The following is a 26,629-nucleotide window of genomic DNA, read 5'->3' as shown; positions in this document are numbered from 1 at the left end:
TTGCGCAGCAAATACAGTGCTGGTTGAAACATTTAATTCAGAATGTTTTTGTAGGATAGTTAGGAATATTTCAACACACTTGGATGTAGTTCTGGAACAGAGCTTATCCAAGGTTATAGAGGGATATCAAAAGGCTTGTCAGAGACATAAAGGTATGTGCAAGAACACACCTGTGCTGCAAGGGGCTGCTTTAGCCTTGTAGTGGGTTAACTAACTGAAAGACTGCTATGACTTATATTTGAGGGTCCGTTGCAGAGGTGGGTTCCTACCAGTTCGCACCTATTCGGTAGAACCGGTTCATCAAATCTACCGAACCGGTTAGAAGAGGTTCCACCAGTGGACCTGGAAAGCAGGCCACATCTACAGAAGAGGTTCCAAAAAATTTTGAAACCCACCACTGGTCCTTGGATATGATTATTCTACTCTATCATGCTCATATTTATAAAACTCAGTGCCTCTGTGAAAGGTAAGGATGACTACTGCGTTTGTGGTGTTGAAGTTGCGTGTGTTGAAGTTGTTTTAACGCAAACCAACAATGCCTTTTAAAAAACAAAGTTTACATCATGTTCTTATGCATGCCAGTGCTGTGTGTGAGGTAATTTAAGGTGGTTCTGACAAATGTCGTCGGCATCTTCATATCCGGTCACATGGGCGGCAAGCCACTCCCATCCAGTCACATGGGCAGCAAGCCACTCCCACAAAGGAGGCCACACCCACAGAGTAGGTTCGAACAATTTTTGAAACCCACCACTGGTCAGTTGACACAGTGTATGTAGGCATGGCACCACTTTACTTATATAAATAGGAAAACCAAATCATAACTGTAGATGGAATCAACTGTGGGAATGTTAGCCGATGCTCCATCATTTTCTTTCTTGATCACTTTTTTCATAGACAATCCAGTTTCGCCTGCAATTCAGACATGCAGTGGCGCTATACAGCTTTAAGGTTCTGATTTTAGCCACATCCTTGGAGGAACTTAATGGTATCTCAGATCTAGAATAGAATGGAATGGAATGGAATAGAATAGCAGAGTTGGAAGGGACCTTGGACATCTTCTAGTCCAACCCCCTGCTTAGGCAGGAAACCCTATACTATTTCAGACAAATGGTTATCCAACATCTTCTTAAAAACTCCCAGTATTGGCGCATTCACAACTTCTGGAGGCAAGTTGTTCCACTGGTTAATTGTTCTGTCAGGAAATTTCTCCTCAGTTCTATGTTGCTTCTCTACTTGATTAGTTTCCACCCATTGCTTCTTGTCCTACCCTCAGGTGCTTTGGAGAATAGGTTAACTCCCTCTTCTTTGTGGCAGCCCCTGAGATATTGGAACACTGCTATCATGTCACCCCTAGTCCTTCTTTTCACTAAATTAGATCTACCCAGTTCCTGCAACCGTTCTTCATATGTTTTAGCCTCCAGTCCCCTAATCCTCTTTGTTGCTCTTCTCTGCACTCTTTCTAGAGTCTTGACATCTTTTCTACATCGTGGTAACCAAAACTGAATGCAGTATTCCAAGTGTGGCCTTTCCAAGGCATTATAAAGTGGTATTAACACTTCACGTGATCTTGATTCTATCCCTCTGTTTATGCAGCCTAGAACTGTGTTGGCTTTTTTGGCAGCTGCTGCACACTGCTGGCTCATATTTAAATGGTTGTCCACTAAGACTCCCAAGATCCCTCTCAGTTACTACTATTGAGCAAAGTACCACATATACTGTACCTGTGCGTTTTGTTTTTCTTGCCTAAATGTAGAACCTTACTTTTTTATTCATAAACAAATCTGAATTATCATATGCTGTTTGGAAGCCGGTATTCTTTCTTGCAGGCACATAAGAAGGGAAAGGCATCCTCGTGATTACACATTCTTGGCACATCTACGCAAAGCCCATCCCTGCTCATTCAGTCAATGCCATGAAACCAAATGATGGTCATATCGATCTTTGTTACCTAGAGTGTATCAAAACAAATGCAGACACCTATTCACTGCAGTGCTCCATGGAAAAGAAGAAAAGAAATAGTTATTTAAATGATTGTCTTTTTTTTTGGTTTTGTTAAGGAAAAGGAACGAAAACTGCTGGAGCATTAAATGTTCTTCTCACCACAGATAAGAAAAGGTAGAGCTTAGGTGTTAAATTAGCACTGCCAGACAATCACAGGTGACTCTGATTGTTAATGAAACTGCAGAGAGGCGACAAGCATACTTTATTCTCTCTCTCTCTCTCTCTCTCCCTCTGTGTGTCTGTGTGTGTGTGACTGTGTGTGTGTGTGTTCAGTCCCTGATATAGCAATAGCAATAGCAGTTAGACTTATATACCGCTTCATAGGGCTTTCAGCCCTCTCTAAGCGGTTTACAGAGTCAGCATATTGCCCCCAACAACAATCCGGGTCCTCATTTTACCCACCTCGGAAGGATGGAAGGCTGAGTCAACCCTGAGCCGGTGAGATTTGAACAGCCGAACTGCAGAACTGCAGTCAGCTGAAATAGCCTGCAGTGCTGCATTTAACCACTGTGCCACCTCGGCTCTTAATATTAATCTATCCATTGATTAACTGAAAATGGGACGTGATAATCCATGTCAATCTTTCCCAAAAATTGAATATGTTGAAAATCTTACCACTCAAATAATATTGCTGGGAATTTGGAGGAGGTGGGAGGAATTGGATTCCAACCAGGTTCAGAGAAAACGAGGTTGAATTGCCTGCAAGTGAGTACTTTTTTTGTTTGGCAATCAAGCTCCTGATATGGCTTCCACTGGGGGAATGAAATACCAAATTCCCAGTTGGGTTATATTCCTTCTACCATGATAATAAGTGCTTCTGATGAACAGCTCAGTGAAATTCATTAGGTATTTCCTGCTGGATCCATCCCTGATAATTAGTCAGGGGAATTTTAGAGTGGCAACCAGACTTTTTAGGTGTCTGTTATTTTTTGCTGCCTTCCTCTTGAGGAAGTCCACCAGCTCTCTCCCCTCTTCTAAGCAGAGGTGGTATTCAGCCAGTTTTGACAGGTTCTGGAGAACTGGTGGTGGAAATTTTGAGTAGTTCGGAGAACCGGCAAATAGGCTGGCCCTGCCCCCGCTGCCTCCCAGCTTTCTTTTGTTGCCCTGCACAGGAGAATGGAGCTGGGAAGGACGTTAGTGGGGTGGGGAGGGAATGGGGATTTTGCAGTATCCTTCCCCTTCCACTGCCACAAAGCCACGCTCACAGAACCGGCAGTAAAAAAAATTGCATCCCACCAAATGCTTCCAAGATTTCCCTCTTTCTGCTTCAACAAATGTGGCTTGGAAGAAACCATCTCCCCAGAAATTACAGAAGGGAAGTACTGTCAATTTCCAACATCACTTTGAAGGACAGAAACAATTATAGGGGTGAAGGAGGAAAAATACAATTAAAAGCCGCCGCTTCCTTTCATGGGATGAGAAAGCAGCATTCTTCACTTTAGTGTTCCAGACACCAGATGAAGCAACTGATTCAGAGATAAGTAAGAAAAGTAGACGAAATACTTAAAAAAAAAGAAAAGGCTAATGGACAGCACAACCACTAATGGCATAAGAAAAGTTCATGTCCACAGAGATAGGGTGACTATTGTTCCAGTCTCTTTCTCTTAGAATATTTCATTGCTTGTTTGCTTTAAATCTCTCAAAGCACTGAGTGAGTTAGGATAAAAACAGTACTAAGTGCATAAAACTGTGTGTGGCCCAAAGTCTTCTCACAGGTAAGAGCCACCTCTGTTCTATGCCATGCATCTCTCTTCTCCAGTCACACCATTTAAAACAAGGCCTCAATTTATCTGAGGGTTTTAGGGAAAAACGTGTACAAAACACGCTCTGTCTATACATGGAGCAGCTTTCTCGCTGTCAGTGGTGCTAAATAGCTTTTCTTTCCTTCCCTTCCCAAATATCTGGTTGACAGATTCTTTAAGGCTGCCTTAGAGGAGATCAGTGCAACATTCTGCTTCTCTCGCAGGTTTTCTGCAAGTCAAAAAGCCCATGGTTTTTCTTCCAAGTGATAAATTTATTTTTAAATATAAAACATTCACTCTCTTTGGACGTTTGGTGAAGGTGAGAGACAACATCTCCGACAGAAAGCATGTGGACATGAGGTAGGGAAACTGGGACACAGGGTGTAATCCTCCACTCTGTGTTAGCTTCAGAATACTTCCTTGTGTCAAGTGTTGTGGTCCCATTAAAATCCACCTGGAAGTGTCAAATATGCTAGCAAGTGATGCTTGCTTCCAGATAAAGCCAAAAGCTCTTTGCTTGAATGCTCAAGACCAGTGGAAGCAACCTATCCCCCAACATTTCCTGCCCATGTGTTCCTTCCTCAATATACATATTCTTGCATTCACTTTCTTCTCAATTCAAAGAATGCTATGACTGGAGAGAAAAAAATCCACCAATGAAGGCAAACCTTTACGTGACCCAGAAGTTCCTCCTCTCTTCCAGCAAGCTGATGGATCTGTTGGTAAGAGTCTCGGCACTGTTGGCCAACTTGTAGCCAAAGAGTTTCATGGCTGGTGTGCAGACGTTCTGGACCACCTGTGCCAGTTTGAAGGGGATGCTGAATCGCCACTTCTCAAACTGTTCGGAGGAGTTTTTCTGGGTGGAGTAGATGCCGTTGCTATCTTCAGGGGCCTGTGTGTTTTTCCGGATCCAGTCCTCCACCTGCGTGGTGAGAGCGATGCCAGTGAATTTGTACATCTCCTGGGCTTTCTGGAGAGGAGACCTGGCAATGTCCTCATAGCGGACCAGCATGTAGCGACCCTGGAGCCATGATGGCTGCTTCAAACCAAGTTCAGCCGAGAGTCGGATGTTTTCACAATTGCCCCTCAATCTCTGGACTTCATCCGCGTTAAGGGTGGCCACCCTTTCGTTAGCCCACTTCTTCCAGGTTTCATACTTACCCGAAAAAGCCACCATGCGGGAGGCCAGCACCGCCCGAGGATCCCGCACCAACTGAATTATCCTCAGGTCCAGGCGGGGGTCTTCGACTAACGGGCGCAAGAATTCTAGCTGTCGGATTCGGACCACCTTAAGGGCCATGTGTTCCTTCCGCAGGCAGGCCTCCATGGCCAGAGTCACATTCAGGGGGCCGCAGCGACGGCTCTTGCAGTGGTACTTCTCAAAGACCTTCTTGACAAAGGGGGTGCAAACGGGCTCCTCGCACAGCGTGCGGCTTGAACCCCGCCGAAAGAGAAACTGAGTCAGGTGATCCTCGGGGAATGGGACGATGAAGTTTTCCAAAATGTAAAGGTCGCAGAGGAAGAGCTGCTTCAGAACATCTCTGTAGACAAGGCCCGAGGCCACCGCATTTGCACCGCCCGATTCGAAAGATACGGTCCTTTCTATATGCCACAGGGGTTCAAAGAGGTAGAAAATGTTGCCCTGCTGGTTGAAGAATTCCCCTACGAAGGAAGATCCGGTACGGGTGGTGGCCATGAGGAGAACATGTTTCCGTGTCCTTTGAGTGGGGGCCAGGAGAGTCCCACCGAGCTGCAAAGTGATGTTCTGCAACCTGTCCTTAAGCTGGGAGAAGGCAAGATCCAGTGCGCTGAGTGACAAGAGGGAGCCATTCTCTGGCAGCATCAACCCGGAATCGGTGCTGTTGGCTTCCGGCAGGGACTGTGGTGACTGCTTCAGTTTGTCTGAAACCCTGTGAAGAGGAAGAATAAAATCATCAGGGCCAAGAACAGCAGTGATATTTAAAAAAGACAGCAGGCATGTTATTCTGAGATGGAAAGAACGGGTTTCTTAATCCAAGCCAGGTTCTTCTCTTCTATCTTCAGAATCATCATCTTCCCCTCTCAATCATCTGCTGAAGAAGATACTCAATTTTCCACAGGATCTCTCTGGCCTGCAAGGAACTTAGCACATCCTAGAGTTAGATCGGTGTTTCTCAACCTTCTCAACCTCAACCAACTGGCTGGGGAATTCTGGGAGTTGAAGTCCTCCAGGTTTAAAGTTGACAAGGTTGCAGACCCCTGTCCTACATGACTGCCCTGCACGGACCGTCTTGTAGCCTTACAAATTTTAATGTTCTTTAATGTCAGTAGAAGCAAGAAAGTATGAAAATACTTTTCCTTTACTTACTTGTAATTAGAATATATTAATTATTATTGCTTCTGATCGTATAAATAGCCTAAACATTCAGTCCTGGTACCATAAATGATTTACCACAATGCCTCTGAGTTTTAGTAATTTGGATGCTCAATGTTAAGTTTGAGGGGAACCTATGCCATGCAGAGCCCTCTCTGCTAGCACTTGCCCCATCGCCCCAGGTCAGATCTCCATGGCGTTTCTTTCGTGAGCTTCTGTTTCCCTGCAAACGACGAAGTAGAAGCTCACAAAAGAAAAAGATCTTACCTCTTGTTGCACTGCCGGGGTTGGGATGCCCTGCCTCCCACCGGTCTCTGCTGCGCATGCGTGCATGTCCGCACATGTCCATGCATTCACACCTTTCAGTATGGGCATGCGCACGCAGTTTGGGCACTCAGTATCTAAAAGGTTCGCCATCACTGGCATTAATACTGCAGATAGATTCCTGCCAAATTAGATAGTAAATTTATGTATTCACTCATAGAACCTGAACAAAAAAAGTCAAGATATATACTACACAGAAAAATAATATAAATACTTACAAGTTTTATTCTTTTTAAAAAAAACCAATTACTTCTTCAGGTAGAGACCTCCAATGTCTAACCTAGGTAGCTTAATGTTGATTAATTTCTAACTGTGGTAGGACTTGTCCTTTTAACCCACAGCTTTGTTAGAAAATCCTATCAAATATGGCTTATTTAACCATTCATGCTTGTGATACGTGATCTCAGCCAGATGAGACTGTTGTGTACAGGTGATTTATTTATTTATTCAGCTTCTATAGTACATTCAATTTATATTTTATTCATTCGTTAGTGAGTATGCGTGCATTCATTTTCATACCCTTTGGCTTGAGGAATAAAGCCTTATTGCCAGGGGTGGGATTCAAAAATTTTAGAAACCGGTTCTCCGCCTGGTTGCTGGTTGGGCGTGGCCATGGTGGGTGTGGCCTGCTCAGCCTCCTGCACCATGGCGGGGGGGGGGGGGGATTTTCGTCTACCTTGGCTCTGGAGGCTTTCCTCAAGCCTCTGGGAGGGCAAAAGCAGCCTCCCCTCAGCTCCAGAGGCTGGATATCGGCCCATTTCCGGACTTCCGAAACTTCCAGGAGGCCCATTTCTCTCCCTCCCCAGGCTGTGGAGGCTTTCCTCGAGCCTCCAGTATGGTAAAAACGGCCTCCCCCAGGTTCCGGATGCTCTCTGGAGGCCAGAAACAGGCCCGTTTCCAGACTTCCAAAACTTCTGGGATGCCCATTTTTCACCAGAGCTTCAACACAGATCCTGCACTTACCTGGCATCCAAAACGGGCCGCATGGAGACTCCTGAAAGGGAGGGATGGGTGGGGCCAACCAGTCCCTGCAACTACTGGTTCCGCGAACCAGATGTAAAATTAGCATCTGGTTTGCCCAAACCGGTCCAAACCGGCTGAATCCCACCTCTTGATTATTGACCGATAATAGATCTCAGTCCATGCTTAAGAGAATCATCTGGCTGCATTTGTGAATAAAGATGCAACTTAATTCAGACTGGGTAATATTAATATTTACCTGGTTCCAAAAGACTGGCGAACTGGTGATAGCAAGTTGGGAGTGGCAAGCTCGGTAAGATACCATGTACAGCCTGAAGGCCAGAGAACAAGGCCAAGAAAGCCTCTTTTCCAACACAGCCTCTTTTCCTCCCCCCCCTACCTTGAGATGATGTTGTTCTCCTTCTCAATTATGACAAGGGCTACCACAAAGACCAGAAGAATGGCGTACTTGCTCTTCATCCTCAGGCGGTGAAGTAGCTCCCAGACATCTTGAGACAATGTGAGAATTTTATCCATGGGAAAAGATTGTATTTTTCAAGAGCCTGCCAGCGAAAAATTCCCTCACAGAGGAGAAATGAAACTCTTTGTCCTGTGGTTCTTGGGCAATATGGAAAGCAGTGTCTTATCTTCTTCAGGAGAAGCTATCCTGCAGAAAGGAAGAGAAGATAGAATGAACATCTTCCCTTTAGGCTAAGGGACAAATAAATAAATTCATAGATAGATTCAAGCCTTTTCTTGGATAATTGCTGGCCTCACACATTATAGTAAGCTGTGATTTGCGTTCACACTGTTATAGAACACAGAATAACAGGATTGAGATGGACCTTATAGATCTTCTAGTGCAGTGGTTCTCAACCTTCCTAATGCCGCAACCCTTTAATACAGTTCTTCATGTTGTGGTGACCCCCCAACCATAAAATTATTTTCGTTGCTACTCTATAACTGTAATTTTGCTACTGTTATGAATCATAATGAAAATATCTGATATGCAGGACTCTTGCCATTGCTGAGAGCTTCGCTGGTAGCCGCTTCTTGCCATCGCTGCCGTGCCGGATTCAGCAAAAGCGGCTCCAGCAGCAACGGGACATGCTTGGGGAAGGAAGAGCCGGAACTGACTGCCTAGGATTGTGTTTCTGCCACCGGTGTGAAAATGTCTGTTTTCCAGCCATAGGAGGGAAGGAAAAAAGCCAGTCTTTGGAAAGAACCCCCTCTTGCCCTCCAGAGAGCCCATGCCAAAAGACAGGAGGGGGCGGGCTGGTTTGAATGTGGGAGAGCGGGCGGTGTGGGGTTAGCACCTCCTTCGCTCATTCGGGCAGGCAGAGAAAGAAAGAGGCTTGTGATAAAGCACCTCTTCCACCAAGGACGAAGGGGAGCACCTTCGCTGTCAACTATTGCATGCCTCCTTTCTTCACCCGCCCGAACTAGCAAAAAAGGCGGGCCATTAAACCGCCTGCTCGCCTGCTCACATTCAAACCAGAGAAAAGGGAGCAACCCACCCCTGGTCTGTCTATCTCACTCACTTAATCACTCACTCTTAAAAGTACCTGGCACTACCCTCGGAGGGCTTTGGAGAGCTTCGGAGGGCAGCTTCTGAAGAAGCCCAGGTGAGTGAGAACAAGTTCCCACCATTACAAAGTCTCTGAGGCTGTAATTGTATGGGGTGTGCATGCGCACCTATGTTTTCTATGGTGTGGAGCCGCGGCGACACTCTGCACGGCTGGCGATGACTCCGGAGCCCATCCGCAGGGGATTTTGAGGAACGCAATGGGAATCTAAAGTTTAGAGTTCCAATGGTCTTAGTGACCCCTGTGAAAAGGTCGTTCGACCCCCAAAGGGGTTGCGACCCACAGGTTGAGAACCGCTATTCTAGTGCAACTCCTTGCTCGTGCATTTTGGACAAAATGGCTGCCCCTTCTCTTCTTGAAAACCTCCAGTGATGGAGCACCCATAACTTCTAGAGGCAAGCTATTCAACTGAATAATTATTCTCACTGTCAGGAAATTTCTTTTTAGATCCAGGTTGGATCTCTCTATTTTTTAAAATGTTTTTATTAAACAGTATTTTTTCCATTTGGATGGATGGATGGATGGATGGAGGGATAGATAAATAGATAGATAGATGTAAAGATAGAGATAGAGATATATAGATATAAAGGTATACATGTACAGATAAAAAGAGTATAATGCAGGCTTACTGATGTGGAAATGTTTCAAAGATGATATTTGTGTTTTAAAAAATGGGGAAAAAACTCTCTTTAATGACCTTCTATATGTTACGTCTTGTCCTGTTCTCAGATGCTTTGGAGAATAGGTAGAACCCATCTTCTCTGTGTCAGCCCCTCAAGTACTAGATGACTGCTATCTATCACCCTTGGTCCTTCTCTTCGTTAAGACTAGACAAAAGATGGTGTGAACTCCCTTGTTCCCTCAATCATTCACTGTATAGTTTAGCCTCCAGAGCCCTAATCATCTTTGTTGCTCTTCTCTGCACTCTTTTTAAGGTATCAATATCTTTTTTGTATCATGGCGACCAGAACTGGACGCAGTATTTCAAATGTGGTCTCACCAGTGCAGTATCTAGTGCAAAGGTGGTATTCTACTGGTTCGGATTGGTTCGCCCAAAACAGTAGCAGAAATCGCGGGTGGCCGTGCCCCCTTGCCCCGGCTCTACAGCATCCCATGTAGCCCCTATTTTCACCAAAAGCGCATGTGCGTGCTCACATTTGTGAACCCGTAGGGAAGGTAAGTCAATACCACCCCTGATCTAGTGGTACTATGACTATGAAACTATCCCTGTGGTCATACTGTATGTTCACTGATTTACAGTGGCGGAGTTCACACCGTCAAGCCACAAACCATGCCTTGTGTATCACAAGGGTGGGTGTGACACAGTATGCTAAGCCACAAACCAACCACATTTTGACTTAGTGTTGTGCATATATCTTAACTTCTGGGTGCAGAAAAACGGTGGTCTTGTCTAGCTCTTTTGATGGTTAGGATTTAATTTTGAAGATGTCTGTGGGGCATGTCCTTGATTTAGGCATCCCAAAAATACAATTTGATTTCTTTGCAATTCAGAGTTAAGCAGCATAAAACAACAAAACCAAAGTACAGATAGTCCTTGAGTTCTGACCATAATGAAACCTGCCCATCCTGGTCATAATTCAGATCACCTTAAAAACCTGATTTTGCAACTTTTTTCACATCATCATGAATCAAATGCTGCAGTTAAGCAAACAACATGGTCATTAAGTGAACCCAGGGTTTGTTACATCATGTTTTTGCACACACACACACAAAAAGCCAGAAATAAATGTTGGTTTTTTGCAAAAATATCATAAAATGTGATCATTGTAAAGGCAGGCTGCTGCAAACAGCTGTAAATGCAGGTCAGTTGCTGAGTCCCCTCAAGTTCAACAGGGCAAGGCAGGATTTGCCAGAAGTTTGAATCTGGGTTATAAATACGCCCAGAGAGGTCAGTCATAATTTCAAACATTTATTAAGTGAATGGTCATAAGTCAAGGGCCACTTGTATGCCAATCTTGCTGGCTAAGCAGGTTGTCAAATTGTTCTCCTTACATTAAAAAAAAATCCCTCTTGCAAAGAGAAAATTAGCTTATCAAAAACATTTAGCCCACACTTTTCCCTCACATGTTTATTATTTTATAGATATAGACCGTTCTGAACATTACAGCAACACAATAATACAACACTGTAACCTGATCCCCTTTGCTTTCCTCTCTCTCCTGTCATTTGGGAGACTGTTTTTCTCATTAATTTTCTGAGAATCAAAGCTCTGGCGCTGCCATCATGGCTGATCAAATTCATTAGGCGTGATAAAACCGTGGTTAATTAAGACAACGGTGTACACTTTAGCAATTACATATTTCAGATCTTCCACACGCTGCTCTCAACCATTCATGAAGGGCCCTCATTTTTTTTTCCTCAGGCTTTCAGGCAACCTGGAAAAAAAAAGGATGTCCTCAGGTATAACCATAGAAATTAATAGATACTATTATGACGTACAATACTATGTATGTTTTAAAAAATCATATTAAGTGTGCTTTCTTTAAATGCAATTCCAAGAAAATATATGGTTATACCCTGTTTCCCTGAAAATAAGACCTCCCCAGATAATAAGCCCAATCGGGCTTTTGAGCGCATGCACTAAAATAAGCCCTCCCCCAAAGATAAGGCCTCCCCATAAATATTGCAACACAGCAGCAGCCATGAGGTGACCATGCTCACCGCCTCCTGAACCTCAAAAATAATAAGACTTCCCCCCACAAAAAGGCCAAGTGCTTATTTCAGGGGTCAAAAGAAAATAAGACCCTGTCTTATTTTCAGAGAAAGACGGTATTTGAAAGAGACGATACTTGGAAAATACATTGTACTGTACAGGGAAATGTAAATTTATATATAATAAGGAGAACGATGAAAGGAAAGGGAAGGGAGAGATGAAGGGAGAGACGGAAGTGGAATAGATCGGAGTGGGGCGAAGGAGAGGAGGGGAGAAAAGTCGAGGAAAGAGGAGAAGGAAGGAGAAAGAAGAAGAGGGAAGTAGAGAGGGAAAAGGAGAGAAGGAAATGGATGAGGGGAGAGGAGTAGGAGAGAGGGAAAGAGAGAGAAGAGGAGAGAGAAGAGGGAGAGAAGAGGAAAAGGGAGGAGAAGGCAGTAGAAAGGGGAAAGGAGAGAGATAAATATATAGAATGTTATGGTACAATTATGAAAATAATGCTTATAGCTTCATTATGTATTTAAAAGAGACTATAAATGTACGATTAAGAGAATATTGGTTATAATCAGGGGGTATAAAACTATGTATACTGAAAAAGGATTGAATAAAGCCTGTACACTAACCATTGCAATACTGGAAATGTGATGTATTATGAAGAAAAATTAAAAATATGTATTTTTTTTAAAGGGATGTTGCCTTCATCTTTCCTTAAAGCAGCTCCCCGAATGGAGAAACAGGCAATATTATATGGCAGAACCAATGCTGGTCCAGCATATTTTGTCACCTAAGACCAACTTTTAAAAAGAAGCAAAAAAAAAACAAACAAACTGATTCTTGTTAGCTATATTAATTAGCACATTTACAGAGAAAAAAAAGATCAGCCCTAAGAATATTAAATTTGCTATCTTGCCAAAGAGACACAATGAGCTAGTATTGAATTACCTTCCAGGGGGGGCATTTTGCTCCAACAAACTCAAGAGTGCAGTGAAAGCTTTTGCGTCTATATAGCCAAATCGTTCTTCCCAGGATTTAACCTTTGCTTGATGGAAGGCTTAAAGAGACAGCCTTCTAATGTGGACAATATATAAACTGAAAAGTTGGCATATTGAAATGAAGATACATGCCCTTGAAAAGGCCAAACAGGGTCTTTTTTCCCCCTCAAGAGCTCTGACTCCATGGGACTGGATTTCTCAAATTCTTTGTTTGGAGCAGATCTTAGTCCAGGGGTCCCCAAACTTGGCAACTTTAAGATTTGTGGACTTCAACTCCCAGAATTCTCCAGCCAGCTTGGTGGCTTGGTGGTCATGTGATGGGGTGGGTGTGGCCAATTTAATCATCCATTTTGCCAATTTAGCAGTCCATTAAACAGCAGCCTCCTTTTCTATTCTTTTTAATACTGCATGAAGTTTTTGCTCTAGGTTTTGTTTTTTTACTGGGTGGGAAAGATTGGCAATGCCTGGGGATTTCTCTTCTGTGTTAGAGACACCAAAATAACCAAGATGATATAAGGTTTCCTGCTGGAGCAGGGGGTTAGACTAGATGACCTCTGAGGTCCCTTCCAGCCTGGATTGCTGTGCTGTTTCAAACCATTCTGTGAAGCTGTGTCTAGTGCCAGGTTTGTGGTCCTTCTTTCCTCTCCTTTTTCTCTCCATCCATCCATCTCATTCACTTTCCCTTCCCTCTTTCTCCCTTCCCCCCCTCCCTTCTCCTCGTCTTCCTTCCTTCCTTTCTCCCTTCCTGTGAAGAACCCCAGAAGGTCTTTGGTAGGAGGAAGAAAAGCCAGACATTTTGAAACCGAGAACATGCCCATTGACCATCTGGCATTCTTAGAGCTCCATTATTGATTAGCTTAGTCTGAGACTAAGGATAGCAGCCAGCAGAGGGCTTCAAACTTAGCAACTTTAAGGCTTGTGGACTTCAACTCTGGGACTTGAAGTCCACAAGTTTTAAAGTTGCCAAGTTTGAAGCCCTCTGTCTTAGTCTATGGGTGGGCAACTATGGTCCCTTTACAACCTGTGGACTTCAACTCCCAGAATTCCTGACCCAGCTAGCCTGCTTGTACATGGCTGGCTCAGGAATTCTGGGAGTTGAAGTCCACAGAATGTAAAGGAGCTATAATTGCCCATAGTCTTAGTTCTTTGGCTTGTTAAACTGTGGCACTGGCTTAACCTAGTTAAGTGTCCCACAATGCATTCCTTGAAATTATAATCTATTTACATTTTAGATATTTTACTTTGTCAATATTAACACTTTTAGATACGTTTCATTTTACATGTTTACCATATTTAATATAATTTTAGTATTTACATTATCATTTAATATAGGCTATACCCTGGATCTCACTTATAAATGTTAGCTTGCTTTATAAATGTATTTTAACTCTGACTTAAATCTGTTTATTATTCTCCGACCACACAATAAATTGAATTGAAATTGCACAATGCTAGTGCCTGCAATTAAATCAGACTTGCTTTCTTGAATTCACTGAAGGCTCAGATGATGGAATGTATGTAGAGTGGAGGCCCTGGGGATCAGAGGAAGGGTCATATGTAGAGATAGGACCCAGGTGTGGAAGTAATGGACATGAGAGTGAGGAATATGAATTCTGGAGAAAAAAAAACATTTTCTCTTGTCTTCATTTCTTTGCCTTAAAACAAACAAGCAGTGTTGGTCTTTTCTTTCTCTCTCTCTCTCTCTCTCTCTCTCTCTCTCTCTCTCTCTCTCTCGAAGAAGGGGGGTTGAGGGGGAGGGAGGGTCAGAGGTGGTATTCAGCAGGTTCTGACCAGTTTTGGAAAATTGAGTAGTTCAGAGAACCGGTAAATACCACCTCTGACTGGCCCCGCCCACATTTATTCTCTGCCTCCTGAGTCCCAGCTGATGGTGGGGGGGGGGGAATGGGGATTTTGCAGTAACCTTGCTCTGGGGCGGGGAGGGAATGGAGATTTTACAGTACCTTTCCCGCGCCACACCTTCAGCGTTTAGTCATGCTGGCCACATGACCACAGGGACGTTTTTGGACAGCGCTGGCTCTTAGGCTTTGAAAAGGAGATGAGCACCGCCGCCTAGAGTCAGGAACGACTAGCACATATGTGCGAGGGGAACCTTTACCTTTATAAAATTAGTAGAAATGAATGTACTGTATTATTTTGTTACTTGGCTACATTTATATTCAAGCATAGTGTTTCTATGACTGTTCTACAGTGAGTATTTTATTCTAATGAAATAATGGAGTTTAGTGTGCTAGTCAATGAGTAAAATAAAGATTTGATTTGATGAAAAAGGGAGGTAGAGCGCCTTGGAGTGCAAATGGAAGAGATCCATTTTCTTTATTGTGTGTGTGTCATTTCTTGCCTCAAGATACTTTATTTTTTACAGACAGAATTGCTCAGATTCACCTCCAGTGTTAAGCAAGTCACAGAAAGATTGCCTTGACAGTCACTTGCCCCTGCATGCTCAAAATGGCAACTATTTATTGGAAAAAAAAATACTCCATTAAACCAGATGTCTCAAATATCATCCTTGTTCAAGATGATTGAGAAAGAAGACACCTCGCAATTCTAGGGGCATTTGGATGAAAGAGATTTCCTGGGCCCATTTCAGTCAGTTGTAGAACTAGCAAAGATTTAAGGAAAATAAACAAGTAAATAAGCAAGTCTCTATTACTTCACTTTGAGTTAGATAAGTTACTGTATTATTTTATTATTTCTTTTATTCATTAAACATGAAACTTAAGTCAACTGAACATTTAAAGATGTGTCACAAATACCATTGACTGGTGCTAAAAGTTGATATGGGTTGCTGCCAGCGTCTTGGGTATCAATCAAGTATCTTCTTAAAATATATGATGTTCCTAGTAGCTCAGATTTTTGCAGTTCTGCTGATGTTATTGCAGGAAGCTGCAATTTCTTTGTGTTTTGTAAAATTCATGGACATGTGCCCCAATGACAATGGGTATCACTGTTACATGCTTCATCTATAGCCGTGTAGTTTGGGTAGCCAAGTCGTGATATTTCGTGGTTTTTTTCTAGGTCTTTTTCTTCGACTCTGGCATCTCCTGATACGGCGATATCAATAAACTGTACATTTTGGCCCTCTACAACTGTGATATCTGGCATGTTGTGTTCCAAATGATGATCCATCTATATTCGAAAGTGCCACAAGATCTTCACCTTCTCATTTTGGATACAGGTAAGTCATATTTTTTACATAATAACCAATGGATTAATTTAGCAACTCAGTCGTGTCTAGTTTTGTAATCAGTTTATGCAATTTTGTTGCATTCACATATTAAATGTGAAACAGTTTCAATTTTACTGTTGCAAAGTCAGCAGTTTGAATTGTCAGTGGATTTTTTATTTTATTTTTATGTTGTTGTTGTTGTTGTTGTCAAGCCTGGAAGCCATCTTTTACATGGGCATTCAGCCCTGCCACATTTTCTACTGTGGGAAAACGGGAGGGGGGATTATATGGAGATATATAGTCAAAATAACATTCCTTTCTCAGAGTCAAGGACATCTTGCCCTGCACCTGGAGTGGTGTGACTGGGAGGCATCTCCAGTTGGGAGGGTGCCTGATTGGACCATGTGATGGACATGTGGGTGCTGGGCAGGGACTTGAACTTGCTTTTGGGTGGGGAAGCTTTCAGACTGCAACAGCACCAATTAATAAAAATAAATGTAGATCTGGAAGCCAACTTTTACATTTGGGCCTTCAGGCCTGCCATATTTTCTACTGTTGGAAAATGGGAGGGGGGATTATATGGAGTATGGGAGATATATAGTCAAAATAACATTCCTTTTTCAGAGAGTCACGGTCACCTTGCCCTGCAGCTGCGATGAGGTGACTGGGAGGGATGGAGAATTGAACTTTCTTTTCAGTGGGGAAAACCTGGAAACTTTCAGATTCAGGTTTTCCCAGATGTGCTAATAATGACATCTCTAATAAAATGGAACTTTGAGGAAACTTAAGACTCGGAGTTTTCTTTCGTTGGGAGTGTTACTTGGAACCCTGACAATAAAATTGTTTAAACTACAACTCTTTCTTAAGTAATGAAAAACAGTACATCTTTATCTGAAGTACTGACAGCTGTTGTTACAGCTATCTATAACATGTCAGGTAGCATTAACTATGCAAGCCATTTGCATTGAGCCATGTAGAGGTGACAAACACAGCAAAGCATTGGTGAGGAGGGGGCATTCAACTCCTGCCCCTTGTAATTGCCCCAGAACAATTCTGTCTCAATTGAGCTAATTTCAAAGTCTGTCAAAAGGGGAAATTGTGGCATTGCATTGGTGTTAGGAACCACACAGATACCGTAGATATTTCCATGATGATGGAAAGCTGGCTGGGGAATTCTGGGAATTGAAATCCACCAGGCTTAAAGTTGCCAAGGTTGGAGGACCCCTGTTCTAAAGTGCATCCATTACCACGGTTATTGCCATCTACTTTGCTGCTGGTTGTCTTCTTCTCTATCCTTCTACCTTTCCCAGCATCAGAGCCTTCTCTAAAAAGTTCTTGCGTTATGATGTCTGGATAATTTGAGCCTGGTCACTTGTGTTTCTAGTGAGAAATCTGGGTTGATTTGTTCAATGATTGATACTGTTGTTTTCTTCGCCGTGCATGGTATTTTCAGGAATCTTCTCCAACATCAGTGTTCAAAAACGTCGATACTGTTTCTATCCTTCTTCAAAGTCCAACTTTTGCTTCCATAGAGTGTTACAGGGTATACCAGTTTGCATGGTGCTGATCTTTGTACAGTATAGACACACATGCTTTTTCCTTCACAGATATTCTATCAAGTGTTAATACACAGCACAGTTTTTTTTAAAAAACGTGGATAAAACAAAGAATAGGTAACCCATACCGTTTTACCTGTTCACCTACTTTTTAATTTTTTTTATTTATCTCCAAAGTTAAAATAAAAAATAGAAAAAACAAACAAACAAAAACAATAAGAACCAGTGTAGAACAGGGTTGTCTAATTCCGTGACCCGACAAATGCGCGAACGTCAAAAGCGTGCCAACAAAACCGTGGCGCTAAAACCGACAGAAGCGCGATTTAAGTTAAGGTAAGGTTTAGGGTTAGGTTTAGGGTTAGGGTTAGGTTTAGGGTTAGGTTTAGGGTTAGGTTTAGGGTTAGGTTTAGGGTTAGGTTTGGGGTTAGGGTTACAGCGCACTTCTGTCGGCGCGCTGTTGTCGGCGCGCTTCAGCGCTCATTCGTCGGTGCGGTTTTGTCGGCGCGGTTTTGTCACCACTGTTTAGTCAGGCGCGCTTTTGCCGTTCGCGCATTTGTGGTGGAACCGTCTAATTCGATTTCTACAAGGGCTGGATAGACACCTCCTGCAGCAGCCTGCCAACTAAAATGGGCTGCAAAGGGGCTGACGCGCCCCCCCCCTGCACTGTTTTTGGCTTGGATTACCTCCTGCAGCACCCTGCTGACCAAAATAGGATATGGGGGAAGCTGCGCACGGACATCCCCCCGTGCCCTGTTTTGGTTGCCAGAGGCATCATGGGATGGTCCTTTGTTATTTCCAGGCCGGCCGTGCAACCCAGATTTAAGCACGCCAAGGGAGTCGAATGTGGCCCGTGGGCCTTGAGTTTGACACCGCCGGTGTAGAAGAAATAACGAAATATATCATTAACACTCATGTTCAGCATAAAAGTTCACCCACTTTTTATCAGCAAAAAAGGTACGCATTCCCCATGTGTTCACTAACTCTCCCCCCCCTCACAAAAAAAACTTCAGTTAACCTGCGTAGGAAATGTCAGATTGCACTGCAGTGAAAAATTTAGAATCCCATGATTTTCTCTTTTGGGTCTGCTACTTAAATAAGAATGGAAGTATCTGGAATGCGCAGCATATGGAGACTTGGTGTTTACATCAAGCCTTGAAGGCCATTCTCTTCTGCTGTTGGAACAAGGGTCCAACTCAGTGAGAACCATTAAAAAACAGGGAGGGGGGCTCCTTCTCTTGGCAACCTCCATCCTGTCTGGGAGAAGCAGCTGCTGAGAGCATCCATCAACCTCTGCTCTTTACATTTCTCTGTTTCCAAAATAAATCTCTTCCAATGACTCCATGCTGCACTTCCCCTCTAATTTACAGAACCCTTCGCCCCTAGCTCTGAAACGCAACTCTCTTTCTACCAGCCCACCTTGTCCCTCCAACCAGCTGTTTATTTGCAGAAGCCAAAGACTCGACTCTGATCTGCAAATGAAGAGAAGGAGCCTAGAGCTAAGGCAAATCTTGAAAATTGGGTGGGGGGGAGAAGGAAGGAGGGGAGAAAGAACCACCAGTTCTTTGAAAGGAATTATTTAATTACACTTCACGGAACAGCTGCCTGCTCTCTTTCCAGCCAAAAAATAAATAAAATGAAATCCTCCTGTCTATTCTTCATCTGCAGACACACTGCTAATACTGAGCCTGCTGTGGAAAGTGGGGAAAGGCAGATGTTCCATATACCATGTCTACCTTTTGCAATTCCCCCCTCCTGAAGTATTCAATTAAAATTATATTTCGTCCGCAGTTGTCACCATGCCTATTGCTTATAATTCCAATCAAAATTGTACTTATGGGGTTTTTTTTGTCTACAGTTCAATTTTTGGGCTTCCCCTAATAATCAGTGAAATGGCTGGCCTCCAAAAGTTGTGGTTGCTCCAACACTGGAGATTTTTAAGAAGAGATTGGACAGCCATTTGTTCCAAATGGTACCGTTTCCCTGAAAATAAGACTGGGTCCTATATTAATTTTTGCTCCAAAAGTTGCATTGGGGCTTATTTTCCAGTTAGGTCTTATTTTCAGGGAAATGCGGTACTAAATGTGTTCTTCTGGCTGACGATCTTATCTGGGGCTTATTTTGGGGGGTAGGGATTATATTACAAGCATCCTAAAAAAATCACGCTAGGCCTTATTTCCTGGCTGGGTCTTATTTTCAGGGAAACAGGGTATTAAGATCTCCTGCTTGGGTAAGAGGTTGGACTAGATGACCTTCAAGAACGCTTCCAACTCTGTTATTCTGTAATTTGTATGCCACCAATTCTCACATTTCTAAGCAGATTGCTGCAAAGGCAATAAATCTTCTATAAAATACTTATAAACCCAAACCCATTAAAACCAATAAACAATACTACTAATAAAAGCTTTTAGCAAACACTGTTGTTTCTGAAAACCTTTAGGACAACATTTTTCTTCTAATGGTTTCCTGCAAGTGCAGGGTCAACTAAACATTGATTCATTGATTGTGACCAACCAACTTGTCACCCAAGCCTTACATTATGGGTTGAGAGAGAGTGAACTGGCACCCTTTCATACCTAAGGTGAGACTAGAGCTCACGGTCTTCTGGTTTTCTAGACTGGTGCTTTAACTATTACCCCAAACTGTCTCTCTATTCTAAAGAGGACTGCTTTCACCATTTTGCAAAATGCCATCAGGGCAGGAACACATCTGAATTTGGGAACAAGTTGTTCCAAAGATAGCGGAGGTCGATGTCCCAAATCCTGTTTGGCCTGCCCATGGCCAGCAGAGCTGACAGCAGAATCAGACAGTAGGGAGGTTGGGGAGGAACATGGACCAGTCCTGGAGTCTGGGGAAGGCTCTGACGAGTGGTCTGTGTTGGAGGCCGAGATGGGGCCAGGGCTGTCTGACAGTTATCAGCTGCCTTCGGAGTCAGACATCAGTGAGGCAAACAAACAGCTGGAGCCTGTTCCCATTGTGTGCATATGCAGAGTTCCCAGATGAAGGGAACAGCTAAGGCACAAGGGTCAATTTGGGAGTAAGGCCACAGGTGAACAGTGAATGGCCCCTCCCATAGGGAAAGGGGAGAGGTGTTTGCAGGAGACAATTAGAGCTGGTGGCAGACTTGGACGATGAGGAAGTTGAGGAGGAACGTGGGCCAGTTATGGAGCTGGTAAGTTGCCTCCTTGCAGCAAATAGCCCGTTTCATTTTCAGCACAGCCTGATTAGCACAAGCAGCTGATTGTCGGGCCTCCTGACCATCAGCTATTTCAGGCTAAAGGGATTGCCATAGCCTATTGCCACCTCCCTGCCCCCATTTTCAGTCCATTCCAGGAGGCAGGGATAGGAATGGGCGGAAAATGGGGCACACAGAGGCCGAAAACGAGGGACGCAGAATTAAAAAATGGGATGCAGAGGCCGAAAATTGGGTAAGCAGAGGTTGCAATAGGCAATGGCAATTCCTGCAACCTGAAACAGCTGATGGTCGGAAGGCCGATCCAACCGGCGATCAGCTGCTTGTGATAATCAGGCTTTTCTGAAACTGAAATAGGCTGTTCACTGTTTGCTGCGAGGAGGCAAGTTGCTGGAAGGCAGAGGTGAAAGAGTGGAGGCTGGCGGGTGGGCAGGGCTACATTCAGCGTATAAGACGCACCCAAGTTTTCACCCTCTTTTGGGGGGGAGTGCATCATACTCTGAAAAATACAGTAAATGTGGGGACAACAATATCTTGGAAACAAAACGTTTCTGTATGTTTTATAAAGCAGTACAGGAAGAGTACCATACTAATTTTCTAGAATCATATAAAAGCGATTTATTTAAAAAAAATGCTGTTTCTCTTGCTATAGTTAAATTTATTTGTATAAAATGTGGCAAATATCATTATCTCACTTAAAATAATTCTTAGAAAGCTGGGGCCTTACCCTAGTTCCATGATGGAGAACCTATGGCACAGGTGCCACGTGGAGCCATATCTGCTGGCACGTGAGTTGTCAGTTCCAGTGCGAATGCGCACACCGGCCAGCTGATTTTTGGCTTTCTGGAGGGCCGGGGAAGGCTGTTTTTGTCCATTTCTAGGCTTCAGGAAAGGCTCTGGAACCTGCAGGGGGTGACAAACGGGCCCAACAGGTCAATGGAACCTCTGGTTGGCCCATTGGACCTGTTCTTCGCCCTCCCCAGCCTCCAGAGGCTTTCCTGAAACCTGGGAAGGGCAAAAACGGCCTTCCCCGGCCCCCCCAGAGGAAATACCAAGTTCAGCTTGGAGGCGAGTAGTGTGGCGCGTGGGGGGCAGGTTGCATTATGCTATTTTTGGCACCCAGCAACAAAAAGGTTAGCCATCACTGCCCTAGTTCAATCCATAAAACCTTCAGGATTATAGTTAACCATGCTCAGGATCAAACGCCTTATTATTTGGGTTACCACCAATGCATTTTAAAATACTTTGGATACTATATGCAAAGGTTTTTAAAATTTAAGGGGAAAATCTTGCCAGGATGGCTTACAATTAAAATGTAAAAGAAATGGATACAGGAGAGGAGAACAAATAGCATTTCTTAAATATACACAATTTATTTTGAAGTAGAAGGCTGATCACTGAAAATAACCTTATGACAGTGAAACTCTTTGGGTGAAAACCAGTGGAAGAGGACAGGAATAGCTCTTCAGGCCCTGGAGACCTATTTAGGAATGTGCTGCTTGTAAGAGTTTCTAAGATTTCCAGTTCATATCAGGCCTGTATGTCTTGCATCTTTATCTCCATGTTTTTGTTCCACAGCACTGCAAGAATCTCTCTCTCTCTCTCTATATATATATATATATATATATATACATACATACATACATACATACATACATACATACATACATATCTCTGTGTGTGTGTGTGTGTGTGTGCACGCTTATTTTCCCATATAGCTCTGGAACGCCTTGAGCAATTTCAACCAAACACGGTGCACAGGTTACTCTCTGGAAACAAATATTGTGGGGGTAAAACCCCTTGGGAGGTGTTCTGTTAAGATACAGCCTGTTGTGCCTTAAAATGGTGTCTGCTGTACTGCCATAAAATGGCTTGTACTGTACAGCGCAGTGGAGTTGCCATGGTAATGGCTTCAATAGCAATAGCAATAGCAGTTAGACTTATATACCGCTTCATAGGGCTTTCAGCCCTCTCTAAGTGGTTTACAGAGTCAGCATATCGCCCCCACAGTCTGGGTCCTCATTTCACCTACCTCGGAAGGATGGAAGGCTGAGTTAACCTTGAGCCGGTGAGATTAGAACCACTGAACTGCAGATAACAGTCAGCTGTAGTGGCCTTCAGTACTGCACCCTAACCACTGCGCCACCTCGGCTTCACAGTACTCCACTAGGTTGCTGCCTCTGGTAAGGGGCAAAATCCAACATTAGAAATTATGTTTGTTTTGGACATTTTCCCCCTATAAATAAATACTCAGACAACGCCGGGTTATCAACTAGTTTTTAAATAATTTGCAAAGGAGCCAATTATAAATATGCAGATATTTGTTTTTAAAGTGTTTTCTGAACCATATTTATTGATGGATTTATAAATGAATGACATTCTAAAATATGCATTCTGAAACACTTGAGTCGTCTTGGAATTTGGAGACATGTAAAAAACAAAAGGAAACAATGTGTTGGTTGTGGAATGCATTTTAAACCACTCACACTGGAATTCACAAGGGTCAGATTGCTCAAGAATTCTCTGTCCTGTGTAAATTCCATATATTCCCTCTGGACTGATTCATGCTTTACATGAGCTGCTGTATTTAAACAGATCCCATAAAATGTGGCAGGCAGGTGCATGTTTTTAAATAGCTGTGGATATGAGCTAAGGATCCATATTGAGCCAATTTCTCCGCAAAGAAATTCAAGCAGCGCATTTAATGTATGAAATGTTTTTGGACAAATATGCACAGATATGTCCAGTAGAACTGCCAGGTAAATATAACTAGGCTAAAAGATAAGAGGATTTAAAAAATAATGTAACATATTCAAAATTAAAAACAAACAAACCCCCATATCCTCCAATGCTCCAGAGGGCAGGACAAGAAGTAATGGATGGAAGCTTATCAAAGAGAGATTCAACTCAGAATTAAGGAGATTTTTTTTTTAGTAAAGTTTTTAAATTAGATAAACATTAAAAACATTGGACATAGTGCGACATTTCTGTCATAAATATTTCCATATAGTGATTAGATTTTATAACAATTAAATTTTATGTCCATTACATAGGTGTATGTAGTCAGTAGGATTACCTGTCTTTTGATCCTTTCTTTTATATAATTACTAATCGTGCAAATACATATCCAATTTCTACACATCACACATTCTTAATACCGTATTTTCCAATTCTTAACTTGTCAGTGTTTTTCTGTCCTGACTTTTTCCCCTCATTTCTAACTATTGGTACAGTGTTGGGTTTCAAAAATTGTTGGAACCTACTCTGTGAGTGCGGCCTCCTTTGTGGGAGCGGCTTGCCACCCATGTGACTGAATGGGAGTGGCTTGTCACCCATGTGACCGGATATGAAATTATGAATTAGTACTTAGGTCGGTCCAAGTAGCTATTCAGAAACTCTGGCATTGAAGCATGCAAGTCTTAAAGCTGTTAAGTTACAAGATCCTTGCCAGTGGTGGGTTTCAAAAAATTTTGGAGCCTCTTCTGTAGGTGTGGCCTGCTTTCCGGGTCCACTGGTGGAACCTCTTCTAACTGGTTCGGTAGATTTGACGAACTGGTTCTATCGAATAGGTGCGAACTGGTAGGAACCCACCTCTGTATTGGTACCATTTGTCCCAGATTTCATGATATTCCGTCTCATCCTTGTCTTTGAGCTCTAGAGTCAGTCTGTCCATCTCTGTGCACGTCAGTATTTTATTTATTATTTCTTTTTCTGAAGGAGTCTCCTTATTTTTCCATTTCTGTGCAAAAAATCAGTCTTGCCGCCGTTAAACTATGCAGCATTAAATATAGTCCACCTTTGCCATGTTTTTCTTTTTTGATCCTTAGTAGAAATAATTCTGAGCTCAACTCCATCAATTAAGAAGAAATTTCCTATCAGTACAATTAATCAGTGGAATGGCTTGCTTCTAGAAATTGTGGATACTCCATCATTGGTGGCTTTTAAGAAGAGACAGGAAAGCCATTTGTCTGCAATCCTCTAGGGCTGTGATGGCGAACCAGTGGCACATGTGCCCGAAGTGGCACACAGAGCCATGTCTCCTGCTACGCTCAGCACCACCCGTTCCTCTTCCAGTGTTTCTGGCGCGCATGCGCACATGACTATCAGCTGGCCTTTATGTGTGTGGCAGTGCCAGAAACCAGAACAGCTGGTCTTCCATTTTCCGGCGTGAGCTTGTGCGCTGGCCAGCTGATCAACACATGTGCAGTAGTAACCAGAAGACTGTGCGGAAACTGGAAGTTCATTCTCTGGCACAGACATGCCCGCTGGGCAGCTCCTCTTCCAGTTCACGGACCAAACCAGCGCAAAGTGCTCCCTTTTCGGCACTCGGTGCCAAACAGGTTCACCATCCCTGGTATAGGGTCTCCTACCTGAGCAGGTGGTTGAACTAGAAGACCTCCAAGATCCCTTTCAATTTTATTTTATGCAGGATCCAATCTGGGTCGGTCACTGGGAATGAGCTTTTGGACTCGTGCTGGAGCCCAGCTTCAGGGAACCTCTGTCTACCTCTGTTCACAGTGACTGACCCACATTGGATCCTGCAACATTATTCTGGGACATATTTAGTTGCCTTCATTCATGCATTTTATATATAGCTAAATAATTTCCCTATAACTAGATGCTCTCCCCAAAAACTGCAAGTCCTAGCTCACATTTTCCTTTTCCTAAGAAGTTATTTAGGCCACTACTTTAGTTAGCATTATTGATATTGATTGTTTCCTGATTGCTTATTGCCCTATGACTATCATTAAGTGTTGTACCTTATGATTCTTGACAAACGTCTCTTGTCTTTTTATGTACACTGAGAGTATATGCACCAAAGTTAAATTCCTTGTGTGTCCAATCACATTTAGCCAATAAAGAATTCCATTCTATTCTATTCTATTTTACTCTACTCTACTCTACTCTACTCTACTCTACTCTACTCTACTCTAGAGATTCAAGATTCAAGATTTAATGAATTTGTATGCCGCCCAATCCCGAAGGACTCTATTCTATTGCTCACTCAGAATTCCTGTTTCATTAATGAACAACGGTGGCTAGATAAAAACAACAAGAACAGAACAAAGGCTTAAAAACATAACACAAAACAGACATGTACAAATACATTAAATGCCAGGAAAACTCAGTGGGCATGCAATACATAAATACATCTCATCCATTGAGCCAGACGACTCTCAGATCCAATGCCTGAGGAACAGAAGAGCTCTTGAATGCTTTCCCAAGGCAGACAAGAGTAAAATCTCAAGGCTGTGATGTTCCAAAGAATAGAACAGCAAGAGAGAAGGGATATGTCTCTTGGATCCTACTAGATGCACTGCCTAATCCAGTGTTTCTCAGTCTTGGTAACTTTTAAGATGAGTAGACTTCAACTCCCAGAATTCCTCACCCAGACTGTTGAGGTCCCATATATTAAAGTTGCCAAGGTTGAAAAACACTCACCTTGGAATTATTGTAATATGATCTAAATAGGAGTATCCTTAGATATGAGTCTTAAAGGAGCGTTCTTGCAGTCTTGGAGAACTATCAGGTTTAATTCATTGACTTTAGCTCCTAAATCCCTAAAGGACGTAAGACCCAAAGCAGCTTCTTCTAATGTCTCTCAACTGACAGCAGGGACTTCTTGGGGGAATTATTTATAGGGGACCTATGGATGGTTTCTGCACTTAAATACAGTTTAAGATCTGCTTCTTCATCCTGACACTTTCAGGAAAACTATCAAATGAATTTTAATTGCTGTATAGCAGAATTTGGCTTTGTTCTTTTTATCGTTTGGGCTATAATGTTTCATTATATGATTTTATTGAAGAGAGTCCCATGGTTTTTGCTCCTATAAATTTCCCTGGGCTTCCTTGGGATACTTTTGGAAAGAAGTTACTTGTAAACATTACTGATAAATATAAGCTGGACAAAAGACAAATGATCTGAACAAAAGACAATTTACTGCCCTTTTGAACATCTTGGAGAATTTTTTCCTATTAAATCCTCTCTCCGCATTGAAGTAATATTCATCTATATAAATATTTATATCACCACATCAATACTACTAATAAAATTATTTTGATGA

General features: G+C 42.9%; 1 protein-coding gene and 1 long non-coding RNA gene across 2 annotated transcripts in view; one reads left to right on the top strand and one right to left on the bottom strand.

The window, feature by feature from the left end:
- The window catches only part of LOC116518397, a 54,197-nt gene extending 38,492 nt beyond the window's left edge, over positions 1-15,705 (top strand). Inside the window, exon 3 of the long non-coding RNA XR_004256550.1 lies at positions 15,666-15,705. This is a non-coding gene — a long non-coding RNA (uncharacterized LOC116518397). The remainder of the gene's footprint in view (positions 1-15,665) is intronic.
- Positions 3,173-26,629, bottom strand: part of CHST3 (carbohydrate sulfotransferase 3) — a 60,968-nt gene continuing 37,511 nt past the window's right edge. The window contains exons 2-3 of the mRNA XM_032231738.1: positions 7,781-8,047; positions 3,173-5,653 (exon numbers count right to left, since the gene is read on the bottom strand). Of these exons, the coding sequence (XP_032087629.1) occupies positions 4,414-5,653; positions 7,781-7,917 (1,377 nt within the window). The 5' untranslated portion in view covers positions 7,918-8,047 and the 3' untranslated portion in view covers positions 3,173-4,413. The remainder of the gene's footprint in view (positions 5,654-7,780; positions 8,048-26,629) is intronic.

Source organism: Thamnophis elegans, chromosome 15 (genome assembly GCF_009769535.1).
Source record: "Thamnophis elegans isolate rThaEle1 chromosome 15, rThaEle1.pri, whole genome shotgun sequence".
In the NCBI taxonomy this organism is placed as follows: Eukaryota; Metazoa; Chordata; class Lepidosauria; order Squamata; family Colubridae; genus Thamnophis; species Thamnophis elegans.
This window is presented reverse-complemented; position numbering and strand designations above follow the sequence as displayed.